Source organism: Physeter macrocephalus, chromosome 5, assembly GCF_002837175.3.
Source record: "Physeter macrocephalus isolate SW-GA chromosome 5, ASM283717v5, whole genome shotgun sequence".
Classification (NCBI taxonomy): domain Eukaryota; kingdom Metazoa; phylum Chordata; class Mammalia; order Artiodactyla; family Physeteridae; genus Physeter; species Physeter macrocephalus.
In genome coordinates, this window is record NC_041218.1 from 16,264,613 (window position 1) to 16,283,909 (window position 19,297).

The window sequence follows — 19,297 nt, forward strand, 5'->3', positions numbered from 1 at the left end:
TTCTCCACTTAATGCGTTAAAATTTGGCTTTCCCAGTTAAAAAAAATCATAGGGAAAGTCTAAATTAATACATACAGATTTGACTCTTTTTAAAACTACTGTATGTATCCCACACTATGGATATTTTACAGTTGATTTAAGCAACTCCTTACCAATAGATATTTATATTCTTTCTAATGGTCTACGTATAAAAATGTCGCTATCAACTCCTGCCTAGCCTTGCATTGCCTTTCTTCATGCTAGTCCTTATTCCTTATGATTGGATGATCTTAAAATGCTGGGGACCCCATGATATGTAATAGCAATGGCCAACAATCTCCCTCAATGCCCAAGTGACTTCCTTTGATTAGTTCTAAAGGTCAAGCGATACTTGCTGTGATTTGGCCAAATACGCCTGAGAAGCTGCAGAGACCCTGTCCTTAACTTTGGAATGAGTTTTCTTGATTCTTCTGCTTACCTGTCCTCACAACAACCTTTGCTGCAATGGTATAGCTGAAGCAGGGCAGAGTGAGAACGTTCTTTAATAGACAAAGTCCATGGATCGCCCTCTTATTATCCATTGGAGTTTTGTCCAGTGTATGATGGAGGAGGGCTTCATTTGGAATGATGAAGTGAGATATCTTCTCTTTAGATCTGTTATTATTTAGATCCTTTGTGATCCCATCACCTGAGGAAATCCCTGAAGAGTAATAAGAGTAGTACGTTAGGCTTCATTCACAGCTGAGTGATTCACCCATAAGATTTTGTAACAGCCCAGGAAGGAGTCATAACTATGATAAAGTTTGTGTTGATAGGATTATTTTTGTGGCAAGGTAATTCTGCCCAATACCTGGTACAAGAAAACAAAAAGCCTTTATCTTTTCTTAGGACTTTAACAAAAGAGTGGGCACAGGATGTACAGGGGGTGAATGCTGTTAGAATCAGAAGAATGTAAAAATCCAAATGAGAGCACAGGATTTCACTGTTTGGAAAGTGTTGAACTTGCAAAGTGAACCCTTTGTATCACTGAGTTAACTGCCCTTGTTAAGAGGGCTGCTTTGTTTTAGGACACAGGACAAGTATTAAAGGTTTCATGACTGTATCACCAACAATTCTAGACCATAACGTCTTGGCATAATTTTTACACTCTTGGAAAGCATGTTGTTTTGTTTAGCTCTCACAATACTGACCGGGCAGGGTAGGTGATAGTGTGGATAAGCAAGGCTAGAAGACTTGTCTTGGCCAAAACACAACCCGAATCTGCCTTCACACCATCTGTTCCTCGTTGAATTACGCTGCCTTCTAAAAGAAGTGATATATTGAGACAGAGATACATATTTACACGGGAACAGAAGGAAGCCTGGGGAATTTGGATGTGTGCTGTGAAGTTCCATACTGCTTATCTTTTGCTATTTGACCATCCGTAGGGCTGTAAGCTTACTCAGAGCTCACATAGAAGCGTCCAGGTACTGTAAGTCAACCACTGTGCTTTATTTTTGCCCCCTCCTTGTTCTGTGGGATGATGGCCTCAGTTGCGTGTGGCTCAGTGAGGCTCAGAAGCACTTGTATCTGTGTTTAAAACAAAGGCCGTTTTGTGTGTCTGTTCCCTGTTAGAGTTGAGTTCCCTGTCTGCCCTGTTTTCAGACATCAAGCCTTATTTTGATGTGTTTTTCTAACCCTCTGTTTCTCAAACATACTTGATCATCAGAATCAGCTGAAGAACTATGATTTCTATGATCAGGCAAGTTTAGGAAACAACCTCAGCTTGATCCATCCGACCTATCTCTTGGAGTTTAATTATTGAGTCCTGTCAAGAACCAAGGCCGACAGTGTGTTCCTACAAGCACTTGGGGTCCTGCCTTGCTTTTGACACTAAATGAACGAAAACAACAAAGAAGTTAGGAAACAATCACTCACTTCCTAAGGATCCTTTTCAAAATCAGGGAAGACTCACTCAATGTTGTGAACTCTAAAAATATTGGTTTATTATTTCCACAACGATTTGAGTTCATACTGTGTGCCGGGCATTTGGGCTGGGTGTTAGGGATATAGAGCTATGAACGAGGCAACTGACATTTATGGAAGTGCTTCTCATGGGATGGATACCAAGTTAACTGCTTCACATCCTTTTTCTTGTTTAAACTCCACAACTGTTCTGTGAGGTAGGTATTATCAACTTCATTTTAAGATTAAGAAACTGTTATTTCAGAAACTTGACTGACTTGGCCAAGGTCACAGATCTAAGTGACAGGGAGGTTCAGCATTCACACCGACCCTGGCAGATCCCACACCTCACACCTCACATTCCTCGCCGCAGTGACTGGCTTTACCGCAGTACTTATGGCTCCTCACTCTGCCCTTTGTACTTCAAACAGGGGTTCTCAACCCCGGCTACACATTCGAATTCCCTGGGGAGCCTTTATTTTATTTTATTATTCTGTTCTATTCTGGGGAACTTTTAAAAAGTACCTTTGCCTGGGCTTCACCCCAAACAAATAAGAATATTTGTTGTGTCCCAAGTACCAGCACTCAGAGCATCACTGAGTGCCATCAAGTAGATACTGCTTCTGTCGGTCTAATAGTTTTCAGCATTCTTCTTGGACTATTTGGCTGATTAAAAGTTTAAAGGTTCCAAGTAATTTTTTTTCCCTTTTAATAAAACTGAAAGTAGTCAAAATATAGCAAATACTCAAAGAATGCAAAAGTTTCCCAAAGAGGGGCACGATAGTACACCCATTTAAAGAGGAATTCGGAAATTTGGAGACCTGTTTGCAGGAGAAGTATAGTCTAGAGTGAGTGATGAGAAATCACCTGGAATCTCGAACACCCATGAACTTCCGGATTTCTTTTCTGGGGAGATTCAGAGAACCTGAAGACTCTTTTAATCTGATGGGGGGAAGAAAACCTTGGGACAAATGGTGGTCCAAGAAAGTTTCCTTCATCCTTGGTGAGCACAGGCCACAAATCAACTTATTTTTTTCATGGTCCAAATGAAAGTGAAATAAAAGCTAAATAGTGTCAGTCTTGCTAACTTGGATGTTTTACTATATGTACTCTAGACTAAGGTTTATTTTGAATGCTAAGAAAAAATACTCAAAAATGTTGAATAAATACCTAAGTTTCTTCAAGCTGTTTGAAAACATTTAATTGCTCAAAGAATGCAGATGTATATACTTATATAAGCTTTTAAGTTAAGAATTTTGTATTTCAGGCTTTCAACACTCTGTAAAACTTTATGACATGGTAGTAATAGCTTGCCTTTATGAAGATGGCAATCTAACTATTGACTTTTCTCTAATTAAATCTGGTTTTGCCTTGTCTTCAGCCAGTGAGCTGGGACTGTCCCCTGAGAGAGGTTCTTCTCAAAGCATCTGTATCAAATATTAAGAGTAAATAGCTGTAATAATCACAAAGTTGTGGTCCATAAAATCCCTAGAAAGACTGGGAACGTAAATTTGGGGTCACTGTGTTTCAGCAAGTTGGATGCAATTCTATGAGAAGAAAAAAAAATCAATGTTACCAGGGGAGGGAGGGCTTTTTAAACCAGTGGGTCTTTAGCCAGAGAAAGGAAGAGCAGTGGCTCCCACTCTTACTATAAGTAACTCGAGTCTTTGCATATTAAAACCAAGCCATTAATGCTGATAGGGGAGTTGGATCATAAAGTTCCAGTGGGGTTGAGTCATTTTATGAATAGGTCATTCCCTATAAAAAGTAAAAAGAGAGAAAAAAAACAAAAAAGGAAAACATGAAAAATGGCCTCCTTTTTTACATTTCCACATAGGTGATCTCCATACCAGGAGATGAACTTGAACTTGGTTGGGCGGGAGACGGACCTGGTTGGGCGGGAGACTGGAGCCCCTCAGAGAATTTGGGATTCTTCCATTTTTACTGGGAGGGTTGGCAGGTATAACATGTGTTGTTATGTGAGTCCATGAGAGCCTCCAGGGTTCTAAGTCCCTGCCTCTCCGTGTGGTGGGGAGTCAGTCGCTCACTCTGAAGCACGCGACTGGGTTCTGTGTGTGGCTTACCCATGAGCAGTGGCTTACCCATGAGCAGTGGCTTGGAAGTGTCAAAGCATGAGAAGCATGCCGTCGAACAGCATGTGCTGCCGTCATCTTCTAGATGGTTCTGCATGGGAAAGCTCGTGGGCCGTCTGCCTGCGAGCTCAGGTGGTCCCTTCTTTCCCTACAGAACTCGCTGAAGGCTTCAAATCGGAAGAAGAAGAGAACAAGCTTTAAAAGAAAAGTCAGTAAAAGAGGAACTGAAGTAAGTGTTTGTGGGTGATGGTCCAGTGAAATCCATCCTCCTTTCCATAGCCACCTCCGTCTGACTTGACCTGGCCAAGCGTATTTCTCTGATCTATCGCCTGCCACTCTTTCCTTCACCTCATTCTAACCACACTGGGATTCTGCCTATTCCTGAAAAAAAAAAAAAAAAAAATATATATATATATATAAGTATATAAATAAATATATATATATTTCTTAAAATATATACATATATATATACACATATATATGAAACCTCCTGCCACTTCAGAATCAGAGCATTTGCACTTGTCTGTGGAAGTATTATCCCAAAGATTATAAAGATGAAGATAAGAGCTAGAACGTTCCTAGAACACTTTGAGTATACAGAATAAAAACAAAAGTGTGGCTTAATTCTTGGGGGCAAGTTATAGCTTGAGATACTTTCTCATTTACTTTGAGTTAGCTCTGTGAAACAAGATGCGGAGGGTTTTTTTTGGGGGGTGGGGTTTTTTGGGGGGGGTAAGGGGTAGTGGTGGTGCTAGTAATTTCTCACTTTCATTGTTTTGGGGCTGCCTTTCAAGTCGCAGATGTATGTCTCAATAGTTCCACTTTCTTTCTTCATTAGGAAAACAAAGGTCGTCCTTTTGTGATAAAACCTATCTCTTCTCCTCTCATGAAACCTTTGCTTGTGTTTGTGAACCCTAAGAGTGGAGGCAACCAGGTAAGTCAGTTTTCATGAGTTTCACCTGGAGGCTTCGATGCCTTCTTGAAAACACATTTCCCAACACCAAGTAAAATAGCACCACGTAGGACTCCTAGCATTGGAAGACAACCAGTTTGACAGCCTCACACATGACTGGGCTAGGCAAAGCCTAGAGGTTCTAGGATTTATCCCTCTACTTCCATAGAAGGCTTTACTAGAGGTACTCAAAACCTAACTGCTAATATTTTCCTTACAGATTTTCAAGAAAGGTCATTCTATAAACTCTTAGTTAATATGTTTCAGGTTTCTCAACTCCTATAGTTAGGAAGCCCTTTATGAACTTATCTTTCTTTCTTTCTATTGTAGTTTAGACCCGACTGCTTTTTTCCCTCTCTTCAGAGGAAAGAGAGATTAATGATTTATTATTCATGATAATCATGAACAACAGATACCACTGAGGCTAGCAAAACTATATTACGTTTCACAGGTTTCATTTGGTCTTTGCCCGAGTCCTATACAACGATTAGTTACCAGCCTCATTTGAGGATAAAGAAATAGCCTTAGAAAAATTCAATTTAATAGCGTATCTAAAGTACACAGCTCTTTAAAGGATAGAAATTGTTCTAGAATCCAGGTCTTTGTCTCTTCATCTGGTTTTCTTCCCACTGTCTGAGGCTTCTTATCAATACTCTTTTGTGGGCTCTGATTTTCTGTTATTTTCATGTGAGACTGGATGATAAAATATTTCCTGTGTCCATTAAGTTACGTGCACATTTTACATTTTGAGACAAGATTCCCCGAAGTATCACGCTAAACAACTAAAAGATTTAAAACTGTTTAGTCACCCCATATGAGGAGGGGAGTTGTAGAATTAGGGTTGATCCAGAATGATGTTCTTATTGCTAAAGTTGATGGGCATTTTTCCAGATCGCGTTAATTATAGTAAAGCTTCTCTTATGGGAGCTTGTAATTTAAAGAAAATATTATCCCTCCTTTCCTTCCTTTCTTCAAAATTCTTAATAATAATGCTTGTGTTAAAAGTCTGTATTAACATTGTAGAGAACAGGAAAAAGAAACGTGTTATAAGCAGAGAAATAATCTATTTTCAACATTCTGCTCTTTTGAGTTGCTAAATGATTATCTTCATGTTGTAATGATGGTGATCCTGACGCTACCACTGGAAGAGTTTCTCAGGAGTGAGGTTCAGTTTGCCCTGAATCTTACCCCCTCTCTAGCTCTGGTCTCGCTGTAGCCTAACTAGGATTGGGGGTGTGGTTGGGGCTCGAGGAACAGAGCAAAGCTAATGTAATTAATTCCATGATTTTGGCCACCTGAGCACCACATGCTAATTAATGTCTGATATATTTTATCACAACAGTCTTTATATAAAATGCCTTTGTTAAATTATCATAAGCTTTTTCCCTAGGGCATTCAGAAAACTGTAGGTGATCTCTGCTTTTGAGGAGGGGACGGTCCAGTTAAGATACAGCCTGTTCCTGTTTCAGTCTCTGTATAAATTATTAAAGACAGGGACTTCAGAGATGATCGAGGTTTGCTTCCTCTTTCACTAAATAGAAAACAGTTCATGGACGCTTAAGTGATAAGGATATCGTGTTTGTTAATGACACAAAAGGGGCAAATGGGGAAAAGAATCTGAGCAACGTTAAATATATGTGAGTTGTAAATTGAGTGGATCAGACCGCAAGTGCTGTGGAAGTTCAGAGGCAAGCGGTGACTTGGGAGTGATAAGGAAATGGTGTCAGGGAAGTGGCTGAAATGGAAGATGTGTACTACTTAGTTGTGCAGAGGAGAGAAAACTAGAGTCATGTCCTCTTCCTCCTCTCTTGTCACATTGCTGTTCACCCATTACTGTGCACCTTTCTGAACTATTGCTCAAAATTAATCACCCTGTACACTGTGCCCCTATAGTCCATGGCACACACCTGTATTATGTGAATTGCAGCATAAGTACTCCATGTGTGCCTTTACTGTAACGATACAGTGTCCATAATGCTGGAGGCCGCACCTCTGAACCTATGATGTCTAATATACAGCATAGAGCAGTGAACAAATAATTGTTTAATAAGCAGTATGTGTAGAAGATGGGATGTTGTGATGAAAATGATTCATTTTGAGTACAGTATGGTGAGTAGAGGATGCATATTAAGTTACTAGAAATGTGATTAGAGGTTAGAATGAACCTATGAAGCAGTGTCTTAAAACCCGGCTGAGGATTTTGGATTTATATAGTGAAAACTTGTTTTTTGCTATTTAAAGTTTTTTTAGTTTTGAAAAATATTTTTTAAACAAAGGAGTAATATGATGGAAGATTAATTAGACACATAGAGAATATATATATAAGTCAGGAGTCTATTCACTTAGCATAAATCGGGTAGAGGACCTTGTATATACATCCTATATATAATATCAGTAGTTTGCATTTACTAATCCCAAACTCCTAATCCTTCCCTCAACAAGGTCCTACTGTATAGCAAAGGGAACTATATTCAGTATCCTGTGATAAACCATAATGGAAAAGAATATGAGAAAGAATATATATATATATATATATATATATATATATATATAAACTGAATCACTTTGCTGTACAGCAGAAATTAACACAACATTGTAAATCAACTTTGCTTCAATAAAATTTTTTAAAAATTTTAAAAATCAGATAGAGAGATAGCTCAATGGATGGATTGATTGATCAATGGATGGGCGGACCGATAGACTAATGGTGGATGAATAGGATACATAAAAGGAAGTAGAGCATCAAGATTTTCCAGCTCATTATCTGGAAAGTGGCTTTGTTATTGATGGGTTTTCAGGAAAGGGAAAAATTATTTTGGGAAAGAGGTTGAAATGAGTTTGAGGAATTTGAGATCACAGTGAGGTATTCAAATTTTTTAAATGGCCAGTTGTTAGAAACAAAAGGCTTCTTGACTTTGCTGTCATTTGACGCACTTTGGCTTGTGAATGCATTGCCCTAATGATGTTACCTCCAGAATATCTAGGATTCTCAGAAGTGATGACTAACCAAATCAAAATTAATATTACAAAACTTTAAATTTCTATATATTTCCTCTCTGAGGTAGAATTCTTTACTAAGCCTAATAAATATGAAGAACATTGTGCATTGTTTCCAAGCACAGTGTGAAATGTGGAGAAAGCTGTAAAGAAATCCAAACACCCATCTACAATTAGCATCGTTCAAACTGACCTCCAGCGGCTTCATATATTTTGGGTTCCTTCTTCAGTGTTAGGATGGTACAACTTTGATCCCCCGATTGTGGTGAGCAGGGCAGAGTCACGGTCAGGGATGATCTAACTCCCCTGTTAGGGCTAGCCTTTCCTGAGCTGTGACCATAACATGACCTTCACATTGCAGATGAGGGTACATTCAGCCATAAGATGGGGAGTCAGAGGATGAAGTAAACCATCTCATCTGGCAAAACGCAATCAGGAAGGAGTTTCTTATTCCTCAGTTCCTTTGAATCTCATTTCCTCATAGTTTTCCCCTCCTCCTTTTATTCTCTCTGACCCAAATGAGCCATAGTTGAGACAAAGAGCCAAAAGGGAACAGAGGGTGGCAGTGGAAGCGAAGCAAGTGAACCCAAGGAAGGAGAAACAGGGTGGGGGGCATACCCTTTCTTACCTGGAGTTTCTCGCTCTGGAGCATTCTGTGTTCAAGCCTTACATAGTGTGATGTTCTGTTTTGAGAAGGGAGACCATTCACTTCTATTTACCTTACAGACAAGTTGAGATTAGTAACATGACCTCTGTATTTGTTTGACATCCTCAGTCATGAGAACCTTTGAAATATCACTCATTAGAATTCTTTTTTTTTTTTTTTTTTTGCATTACATGGGCCTCTCCCTGCTGTGGCCTCTCCCGTTGCGGAGCACAGGCTCTGGACGCGCAGGCTCAGCGGCCATGGCTCACGGGCCCAGCCGCTCCGCGGCATGTGAGATCCTCCCGGACCGGGGCACGAACCCGCGTCCCCTGCATCGGCAGGCGGACTCTCAACCACTGCGCCACCAGGGAAGCCACTCATTAGAATTCTTATCTAGGAATTTTCAGTTTTAGGAAAATTCAGGAAATTTCCTCCTGACACTAGTGTTCAGTCCAGGTAAATTCTATTTGAATATAGAATACTTACTCCCTTCTTATAGTCCAGAGGCTTTCAAACTGTTTGTAAATAAAACCCATGAAGACAATTGTTAGAAATGCTCCACCCCATAAAATCTGATGCAGTGGGTCTGGAGTGAGGCCCAGGAATGCTACCGGTTAGCAAGCATCTCCCATGATTCTGATGTAGGTCTTTTGTGGAACACATTTAGGAAAACATCATCAAGAGTCATATCAGGGTCTCTGAGATTATCTGGGCTTTGTGTGAGGAGCACAGTGGGTGAGAATTTATTTGAGATGAAAGTTTATTTTTTTGTTTGAAAAATAGCATCTCAGGTTGTCCTTACTTTCTTCAAGGAGGCTCATCTCTTAGCTCAGAGAAGTGGTTCTCAGCCCTCGCTTCAAGTCAGAATAACCCCGGCAGCTTTTAAAGACTGATGTCTGCTGCACCCCATGCTAAGAGCCTGTGAGGACAGGACCCCTTAACTGGTCTAAGTTCCTAGTAGATTTTCTTGTCTAGCCAGTGTTGAGAATCATGGGGTTCTTTTCTTAGGCTTTAATGTGCATATGAATCACTTGGGGATCATGTTAAAATGCAGTTTCTGATTCAGTGAGTCGCAGGTGGCTCTGAAATCCCGCTTTTCTGACGCGCTCCCTGGTGCCACTGTTGCTACAGCTCAGAGATTACACTGATTCTCAGGAGTTTACTGCAATCAATAGAGAAATACTTTGTTGTTCTTGTTGTTAAATCCTGATTTTTGCCTTTTAAGAATTGACTTATTCTGCTCATCTGTATCTAGATATAAAGCACTCCCCTCTTCTGTTTTTTTTTTTTCCCTCTTCTGTTTTTGAAGCTTAGACTTCAAACTTAAAACGCACACGCACAAAACTCGCTTAGGCTTCTGTTCTTTAAATGACTAGACGATATTGCCATCTGCTGGCAAGTAAAATGCCTATAGCTTTTTTTTCCTTCAGTATTTTATGTGTGTTCGGAAATTTTCCAGCACTTGGCAGGAATATGTTGAGCTAAACACATTATAGGGACTGCTTTTATGTCCTCTTTTTACACAGTCCCTCTTTTAAACATATGCTTCAGAATAATTGTCTCTGTTTTTCTAACACTCTTCAGGTAGACACGTACTGGGTGTTCTGCAAAGCTTTAGAGGTTAGTGGCACGGCTATTATTGGTGGGATGTGAATTATTTGAGGGAATGGTCACTAGAATTAGGGGCTATGATATCAACTTTGAGCGTCTCCTCCTGCGGAAAAGAGGTAGTAGAAGAAAGAGAAACTTTATTCCCGCATGATCCCCTCCCCGGTGTGGAAACCTGAGGGCTTGAGAAGTAGGCCCCCTCTCTTACACTTATCACTGCTTTAACTTCAAAACTTATTATTTTTCTTGGATGCCCGTGACTCATTAACATGTTTGTACCTGAGACTTATGGACCCTTCTGATGTCTCTCAACGTTTCCTGCTTTCATACTGCCTCTCCTTCACACTCATGAAGGAGAATTCATGAGTCATGAATTTCATCTTTCAGTGACTTAGATTATACATTCATGGTTAGGCAAGTGTCCTTTTTTTATTGAGCTATAGCTGATTAATGATACTATATCAGTTTCAGGTGTACAACATAGTGATTCAATATTTTTATGGGTTATACTCCATTTAAGGTTTTTATAAAATGTTGACTCTATTCCCTGTAAGCAGGTGTTCTGACCACTAGAATTATTCTGGCCAGCCAGTCCTGAGAGTTGAGGGTCCAGGCCTTGGGTGCTCACACTGTTGATTGTGAAATCCCAGGGTACAGGTGTGGCATCAGCTGGACCCCTGGATCAGAGTTGGCAGGGAGCTTATCAACAGGTTATAGGGGGAAGGGATGTTCAGCCTGTGGACAGGCTCATACTGACCGAGTTCACACACCATTCATGGACAGGCTTCCTCAGAGCAGGGCCGGCCCTTCCTAAGTCAGGCCAGGGAAAGTCAACCCAGCTGGGGAGAAGGAGGAGACAAAAAGAGGAAGTAACTTCAAATTTGAGTCCCCGAACTATTTCTACATACTGAACAAACAACCTCAATGAAGATGTTATTTTCTACGATGCTCAACCTAGGGATAAATCAAAAAACATTATTATTTTTATTTTATTTTTTTATTGAACTATAGTTGATTTACAGTGTTGTATTTCTGGTGTACAACAAAGTGATTTAGTGTGTGTGTGTCTGTGTATTCTTTCCCATTATGGTTTATTACAGGCTATTGAATATAGTTCCCTGTGCTACACAGTAGGACTTTGTTGTTTATCTCTTTTATATATAGTAGTGTATATTTGCTAATCCCAAACTATTAATTTATCCCCCTCCCCGCGCTTTCCCCTTTGGTAACCAGAAGTTTGTTTTCTATGTCTGTGAGTTTGTTTCTGTTTTGTAAATAAGTTCATTTGTATCATATTTTAGATTCCACATGTAAGTGATATCATATGATATTTGTCTTTTTCTGTCTGACTTACTTCACTTTATATGACAATCTCTGGGTCCATCCATGTTGCTGCAAATGGCATTATTTCATTCTTTTTTATGGATGAGTACTATCCCATTGTATGTGTATGTGTATGTATATATATACATGTATATTTATATTATATATTTAAAATAATATAAATATATAAAACATCTTTATTCACTTAACTGTCGATGGACACTTAGGTTGCTTCCATGTCTTGGCTGTTGTAAATAGTGCTGCAGTGAACATTGGGGTGCATGTATCTTTTCGAATTACAGTCTTCTCTGGATATATGCCCAGGAGTGGGATTGCTGGATCATGTGGTAACTCTATTTTTAGTTTTTTAAGGAATCTCCATACTGTTTTCCATAATGGCTGCACCAGTTTACACTCCCACCAACAGTGTAGGAGGGTTCCCTTTTCTCTACATCCTCTCCAGCATTTATTATTTGTAGACTTTTTGATGATGGCCATTCAGACCGGTGTGAAGTGATACCTCATTGTGGTTTTGATTTGCATTTCTCTAATAATTAGCGATGTTGGGCATCTTTTTGTGTGCCTATTCCAAAGGCCCCACCTGCTAATACCATCACATTCAGGGTGAATTTTGGAGGAGCAGACATCAGTGTACAGCAGTGGCTAAACCAAGCCACTTAGCCCCTTTGATAGGTCTAGGGCCTAGATGTCTAGCTCCTTAGCCTCTAGTCAGACTGATGTATCAAAATGTAAGTCCAATTCCTCTGATTAAGACATTTCAGTGACTGTTATTTCCTGCAAAACAAAGCCTGAGCTCCATAGCCTACATGACTTAATCTACAACTCACTTTGGCAGTTTCATCTCCCACCACCCCTGCCTCCTGGTCCAAAGACTGAAATGAATATAGTTTTTCCATGACATGTCTTGCTGTCTCACACGTCTTGTAGCTTTACCCTAAAACTTCTTCCTCTACTCCATGTAAAAAGAAATGGTTAGCTCTACTCATCTTGCAAGACACAGTTCAAATATCACACATAGGAAGCCTTCGTCCAATCCCCATAGTTGGGCTTAGAGTATCTCCTCCAGCCACTCATACATCTCATCTTCATCATAGCATTTACCATCTTTAGTGAACTAATTTATTTTGTGTTGGTCTCCTGAGCTCCTGGGTGTGCACATGGGTACAGAGTAGGAGCCTAATACAGGTTTATTGAATCAATAAGGTATTCCTTTGGGATTGTTTGGGTTAAGAGATTTCTTAACGTCTTCCTCCCACTGTTATTTTTCTCAGGTCTTTCTTATTGTCTGGACAGTTCTTTTCATGAGCTAGATAATGCCTCCGTGATATAAACCAAGGCTTGCTTAGTATCATAGAGTACTGAGCCCTACATGAGAGTTACAGTGTTCTGATGACAATTGATGTGCTGCTATTTGAGCTGACCCATTCTTAATTGATTCTCTGTACTCCCCAAATCATTATATTTTTTAAATGAATAATTCAGAGAACTTCCTTTGGAGAACAAGATCTTCTCTGTCTTGTCCATCTCCTGATTCCCTTACCTAAAACTGTGCCTAGCACATAGTAGGTGAATGGATGAATCCTGTTCGTTTCCCTCTGGAACAATCTACCTATTTTCTTGGAAGTTGTTTTATTCCGCCCCACTCTGTTCCCTGATACCTGGAGCTGGAAAGAACAATGTTTTATCATTCCATAGGAATACCCAATCTCAAAATATCTTCGAAAATTCTGTGGTCATTGAGGTATTACATCTACAACCATATGTATGAGAACACTCTCCAGAGCGTATTAGAATTGATGTGTAAGCTATTTTTTTTCATTTATAGAAAAATTAAAAAGCTCTTGCACAGAAGTTCAGCTTTTACAAGGCATATAGCATGTGATGACTATGAGAGTATTTGAAACTTGCTAGTGAATTGTGTAAGTGATGGAGTAGACTTAATCTTGTCAGTGAGAAAGAAATAAGTTACTCTTTTCCTGGTGAATTAGTACTTGTCAACCCATTCAATTCTATTCAATAAATTATCTCTATTAAAGCACTAAGTAGCTTATCCTAGAGGTAGCAGCAGAGTAAACAGAACTAACTTAAATGTTGTAGGTCTCTTTTCTTTACCCACCAAGATTGATTTAAAACAATGCAATACTTTCATTCAGACACTTATCATTTTTGCTAATGAATGTGTTTTAGAAAGATTACTTTTAAAAGAAGAAATTATATCATGCCTGAATATAAACTCTGATAGGGCAGCCTCGCATGTTTATGAAAGTCATCCCTGCCCAATTCTAGAGAGCATTATTCCAGTAGGCTACAACATTAAGTGACACCTCCTACAAGCATGGGGTGCAAAACTTGCCAGCCTTAAAAAATACCCCTTTCTCAAAAGGATAAATATAGAGAATTAGGTGTTCAAACTAACACAAATTGAAAATGAGCAAAACCCAAAATGGTGTGGACATTCAAACCTTTTAGAGAAATTTGAAGATTAAAAAAAACACCTCGATGCTTTTTATTTTTATTTTTTGAAAGGTGTTAATTACCTAGTATTGTATGTATAAGAGAAACTGGAATTGAGATGCACACCAAAGGTGTGCCAAAGGTGACAACGAAGGAGTAAGTAACATCCACAATTCACATTGCCCTAGAAATCTAAAAGTGAAAAATTAATTTTCTAGCAAGTCAGTTGGAAGTTTTTAATAAAATGATTGGTCATTAGAATGACTCTGGTGTTACCTATGAAACATAAAAGATTACTTGAAATAATCCCCAACTGACTTGATACCAAGACCTGGTGTTGAAAGAAGAGAATGGTTTAGTATTTAGTTATTATTATGTATCTAAATCTATATCTAGATTTTGTAGGAAACAAAGCATGTCATTTGGCGAAACTGAAGGATTAGTTGTAATAATTAAGGGTAGAATGTTATTCCTAAATTTTTAGCAAGCACATGATAAAGCAGAACTTTTAAATTATAGGTTTGGATGAAATGTGGAACAAAAGACCTACACTGGCCTCTGTTAACAACTTGCATAGCAATGTGATAATTATAAACTACACTTTAGCCCTCATATGCTCAAGTGTAGTTTAATGAATAGATTAACAAGGAACAAAAAAGAAAGGGACTAACATTTACAAAGGCCTATTTTGTGCCATATACTGTGCTGGATACAAAACTATTACTGATTCATTTAATTCTCATAATCACCTTGGAAAGTAGACATTGCCCTATTTTACATGCTGAATTTCTGCAAGATTATAAATTCTCACAGTCACCCAGTTAGAACACCCAAGTTAGCTCTGACTCAAATATTGTGCTATTTCTACTGTATTAGGATGACTCTCAAATACAGTGTATAGGTATACAAACTTAGGAATATTTTCAAGAAAGAGCAATCATGATAGCTAATAAAGGCATGATAGTTATAAGCAACGGATGCTGCCCAACCGATCAAATATTATTTGCTATGGTTGGTAGTGACCTAAAATGAGGCACCCTGCTCAATTTTAAAGTTCTTTTGATACTGCTTAATAAAAAAATATTCTTCTTTAATTTGATTTTTGCTCAATTCACTTTAAGAAGTGATCTCCAGAACTGCTTTGTATTTGCCATGATATCTCTATAAATGTCACAGTTACTTAAGACACTCCAAAAATGGTTATGAGAGAGAGAAAAAGACACAGATATATACATGGAAATTGAAAAATGTCAAAGTAAGAGCTGATAGCACTAACTAGAGAAATTATATATTTTAAGTACTGGGGAGCCTGAGATACTTTTGCTGTGGTTAAAAACATTTATTTCAATAAAGTCATACTTAGCTAATACTGTCCTTATTTCATATTATGCAAAGACAATAATCTGCACAATAAAGTTAAAAATAATGTTAAATTACATAAGTTGACTAATAACTTCCCTATGTGGATTTTCATCCATTAAATAATGATAGTAAAAGCCAATAGATACTAATCATTAAGCATTTGTTGCATACCAACCACTTTGATGTTCTCCTCAAACATTATTGCACTTAATCTTTACAACAAGTCTGTGAACTAGACATTTTTATTCCTGCATTAAAGAGAAGAGGGCTGAACTTAGTGAAATTAAAGAACTTGCCCGGAGTTACACAGGTTAGACAGAGCCTAATATAAGCATTCAACCTATGTATATCGATGGCCAAAGCCCATGATTTTAACTACTGCTCTCTACTGCTTACAATTCAATATTATTTTTTTAGAACGGGATTTGTTTTTATTCTTTAAATGAGCAGGTAATATTTGGAAATTTCTTCCTATTATTGTCGTTTTTTTTTTTTCTTACAGGGAACCAAGGTCCTGCAGATGTTCATGTGGTACCTGAATCCACGGCAAGTCTTCGATCTTTCTCAGGAAGGACCAAAAGATGCGTAAGTCTGGAAATACCCTCCATGGTTCTTACTATTTTAGGCGAGTGAGAAGGACTTTCTGCTTTGGAGTCAAGCTTTATTATTTGATTACCTCATGAAGTATTTTTCTGACCGTCTCTCATCTACTTGCTCACCTGCACTATCCTCCCTTTAAAACTTCATCTGATGTTTCCCTCTTCATTGGGTTAGTTTCCTTCAACATTTATCCTCTGAGTTGTTAACTCTGAGTGTGTTTGCTGCTTAGACACATGTAACTGTACATTATGAGCAAATCTGAATTGAGGAAGGATCCATCCTTTTTCTACTTATGCATGTACCACTTTGGAGATGTACATTAATGGGAATGTAAGTGTTTCTTTGTGGAGAATGGCCATATCTGTTTATGAATATTTTCATTTATTTGCATTAGAAATTGTATGCATCTGTGTCCATTTGAGAGCTTGATTGATTAATTGATTATACCTATGGATTCCATACCAGAGTGGGGGAGACATTCTAATTCCTGCTCAGTCCTTCATCTGAGCCTCTCAGAAATTTCCTTCTCTGTTTTTTGTTCGAAGTGGTGAAAAATAAAGTCTATCTGTAGATTACATGTATCCTATATCTTCCCTTTCGTGGAGGGGTACATGGTGAGAAGGAGCAGGGACATTTCTGCTGTTGTCTGGTTGCCTTTTTAAAACCCACCTAATAAGGTAGTTCAGATGTCATCTGGTAAACATTAGAGCTAAACAGATACTAATTATTTTTATAACTACTTATAAATAAGTAATAATATCAGAAGCAAAGAAACACAAGCTCAGACAATTTCTAGAAAATAATATTCCTGTATGAAATAGATAAATTACATATTTTAAGCCTACGAGAGAACATTAATTATGAAAATTAATTTCTGTTGTCATTCTCTTAATCTATGAACTTCCTTGCCACTAGAGTTTGCTATAAGACTTCTGTATTTTTTTCTGCATTCAGATGTATTAAGGCAAATCTGCTTTTGCCCATTTACATTTACTTTTGCCCTTTTACATTTACTTTTCTGAAGATTTTATCGTTTTTAGTTAGACTTTAGGTAGATACTTCGTAGATAACCATAAAGAACATGGCAGGACAGGAACTGTTTTCAGAAAAAAATATGATTTCATTTAAAAAGGTGATGTTTTCTGGAATAGAGCCATTGAAATTGTCACTTAAGCAAACATTTTAGCCCGGGCAGTATCATTGCATTTTCTTGAGACAACAGGAAAGATCTAATTTCAAGCAGACAAATTCAAAATAAAGAAAATTCAGTAAATCTTCCCTTTGGGGGCTGAAGAGTATAAATGGGGGTTTGAGCGTCAGCGGGTGAGTTGAGAGGGAGATGGAATTGTGGGTGCGGTAGTAATAATGCTAGTGGGGTGTCCTTCGTATCTCTCTGAAGAAGGTTTTCTAGGAGTAAGAGTGGGAAGTGTAGGTTTGAAAAATAAATAGGTCTGGGAAAAGCTCATCAAATTTGATGTTCTTTGAGAAAGGAGGGAGAAGAATAGAAAGAAAAAGAAGGAATTTGACGCTAGTGAAGAAAATAATGTGCGTTGACACATTAATAGGAATTAAGGGGAATAAAACACTAGGACACCCTAAAACCCCATTCCAGTGACGTTTGCTGCCAGCCCCTAATCCGACTGTTGGAACCAGTACTTGGTGACTACTCGGTGACTAGTTTTGAAGGTATTGCCATTCTCGTGGTTATGCATTTTCTCCAGTGGACACCCTCCACGCCCCCCTTCGTTTTGGTGTGTTTTGGAATCATGCTCTCTGCTATGGCCAGTGATACGCTTTTTAATTTACTTTTCCTTCTGTATCCTCTACAGGCTTGAATTATATAGGAAAGTACCAAATCTGCGGATTCTGGCCTGTGGTGGGGATGGAACGGTAGGTCCTTGAAAGGGAATCTAGTTCTCTCCCTTGTTTCTTCCATTTGTCTTTTGTTTTCCTTAGGACATTTCTCTTTCTTCATTCCCACCTCACAGTCTTTGCAATCCCCTCAAACCTCTGTCTCTCATGTGAATTCAAGCCCCTAAGGGTTAGGAGGGGCTTTGTTATTGCCCTCAAGGATTCATACTTAATCTTTCTACATTAGATCTCCTTCTCTCCACTAGGCTGTATCCTTTCCTGTTCCACAAAGTAAGGATGTGATCACATCACTAGAATGAGGAGTGTAGATGACTAAATTATTTTTAAAACAGAAACTGACCTATTTCCATATATTCTTAATAATTGGTCACAACTGTGGAGGAGAAGTATGCGTACACAATTGAATTATGCCTTTTTTTTTTTTTTTTTTTTTTTACTGGTGGAAATAAAACTTAGAATATTGACTAACATTGGTTTGCCTTAAAGATCACAACTGGTTCCCTTTGTAGTCATTTTTGGAGAAAAGATGGAGTTGGGCTGAAGTTTAATATCACTGGTGTATTTTCCCCAGTTTGTCTCATCTGTTTCTCAATTTGCCCTCTACTTATGTTGCTATATTTAGCAAAGGCAAATAATTGAGAATCGTGACATTTAGATTTTGCCGTCCAGTGTCTTTTCTTCTGTATTTGGAGTCTGATCTCATAGGATTTTATTATGAACTATCTTTGGCTTTTCTCTAATCTTCCTAATTAGAATGTTTTATTCTCAAAGGCAGCAACGGAATCTTCTAATTTTATCTCTCACAGCACGTGATCACTTAATGCAGCACTGGATACACATTATATACTAATAAACACAACCAGAAAAAAATAAAACAGTGATTGCACTGGACCTTTAAGATTTTCTGCGGAGAGGAAAACATTTTTCAGCTGGGAAAGTAATGTTTACTATTCTTGGAGACTCTAATACACATGATCAGCTTATAAAATTGGTTATAAAGTCTTAAAGAAGCCAAACCTATTTCACTATATTTAACCCAGTGTTTTCCAAAATTATTTGACTATGGGGGTATGCCTGGTGTCCTGCATTCAGAGTCCTTCCTCTTTCTTGACTTAAGTGATTGTTACCTCAAATCCACATCGGTTGCCTGTTCCATCTCCATGTCTTGGGCTTCATCCTGGATTGGCTGTTCCACCTTCCAAACTTCCCCATTATCCACTGCACCTCCCATCACCTCTCTCTGCCTCACTGCTTTCTTCTTCCTTTCCTCTACTCAGCAGATATGTGTAGGAAGCACTGTTCTAAGTTATGTGGTATTGAGGTATTCTCTGCAGTTAGGAAAGTGTTTGGAAACATGGGAGTTCAAAGCGTAAAGGACAAAGAAGAGAGCCAAGTCCAGACACTTGTGAAACATTTATAATTAAGGAGTCAGAGATGAATTTCAAA

At 38.5% G+C, this 19,297-nt stretch overlaps 1 protein-coding gene across 4 annotated transcripts in view; it reads left to right on the forward strand.

Moving 5' to 3' along the window:
- Window positions 1-19,297, forward strand: part of DGKI (diacylglycerol kinase iota) — a 472,815-nt gene that overhangs the window by 255,641 nt on the left and 197,877 nt on the right. For 3 of the 4 annotated variants that reach the window (XM_055084815.1, XM_055084813.1, XM_055084814.1), the window contains 3 exons: window positions 4,171-4,245; window positions 15,882-15,964; window positions 17,809-17,869. In XM_055084815.1, coding sequence (XP_054940790.1) covers window positions 4,171-4,245; window positions 15,882-15,964; window positions 17,809-17,869 — 219 coding nt within the window. Of the gene's footprint in view, window positions 1-4,170; window positions 4,246-4,854; window positions 4,951-15,881; window positions 15,965-17,808; window positions 17,870-19,297 lie in introns of all 4 variants that reach the window. The other variant, XM_055084816.1, reaches the window with a different exon arrangement.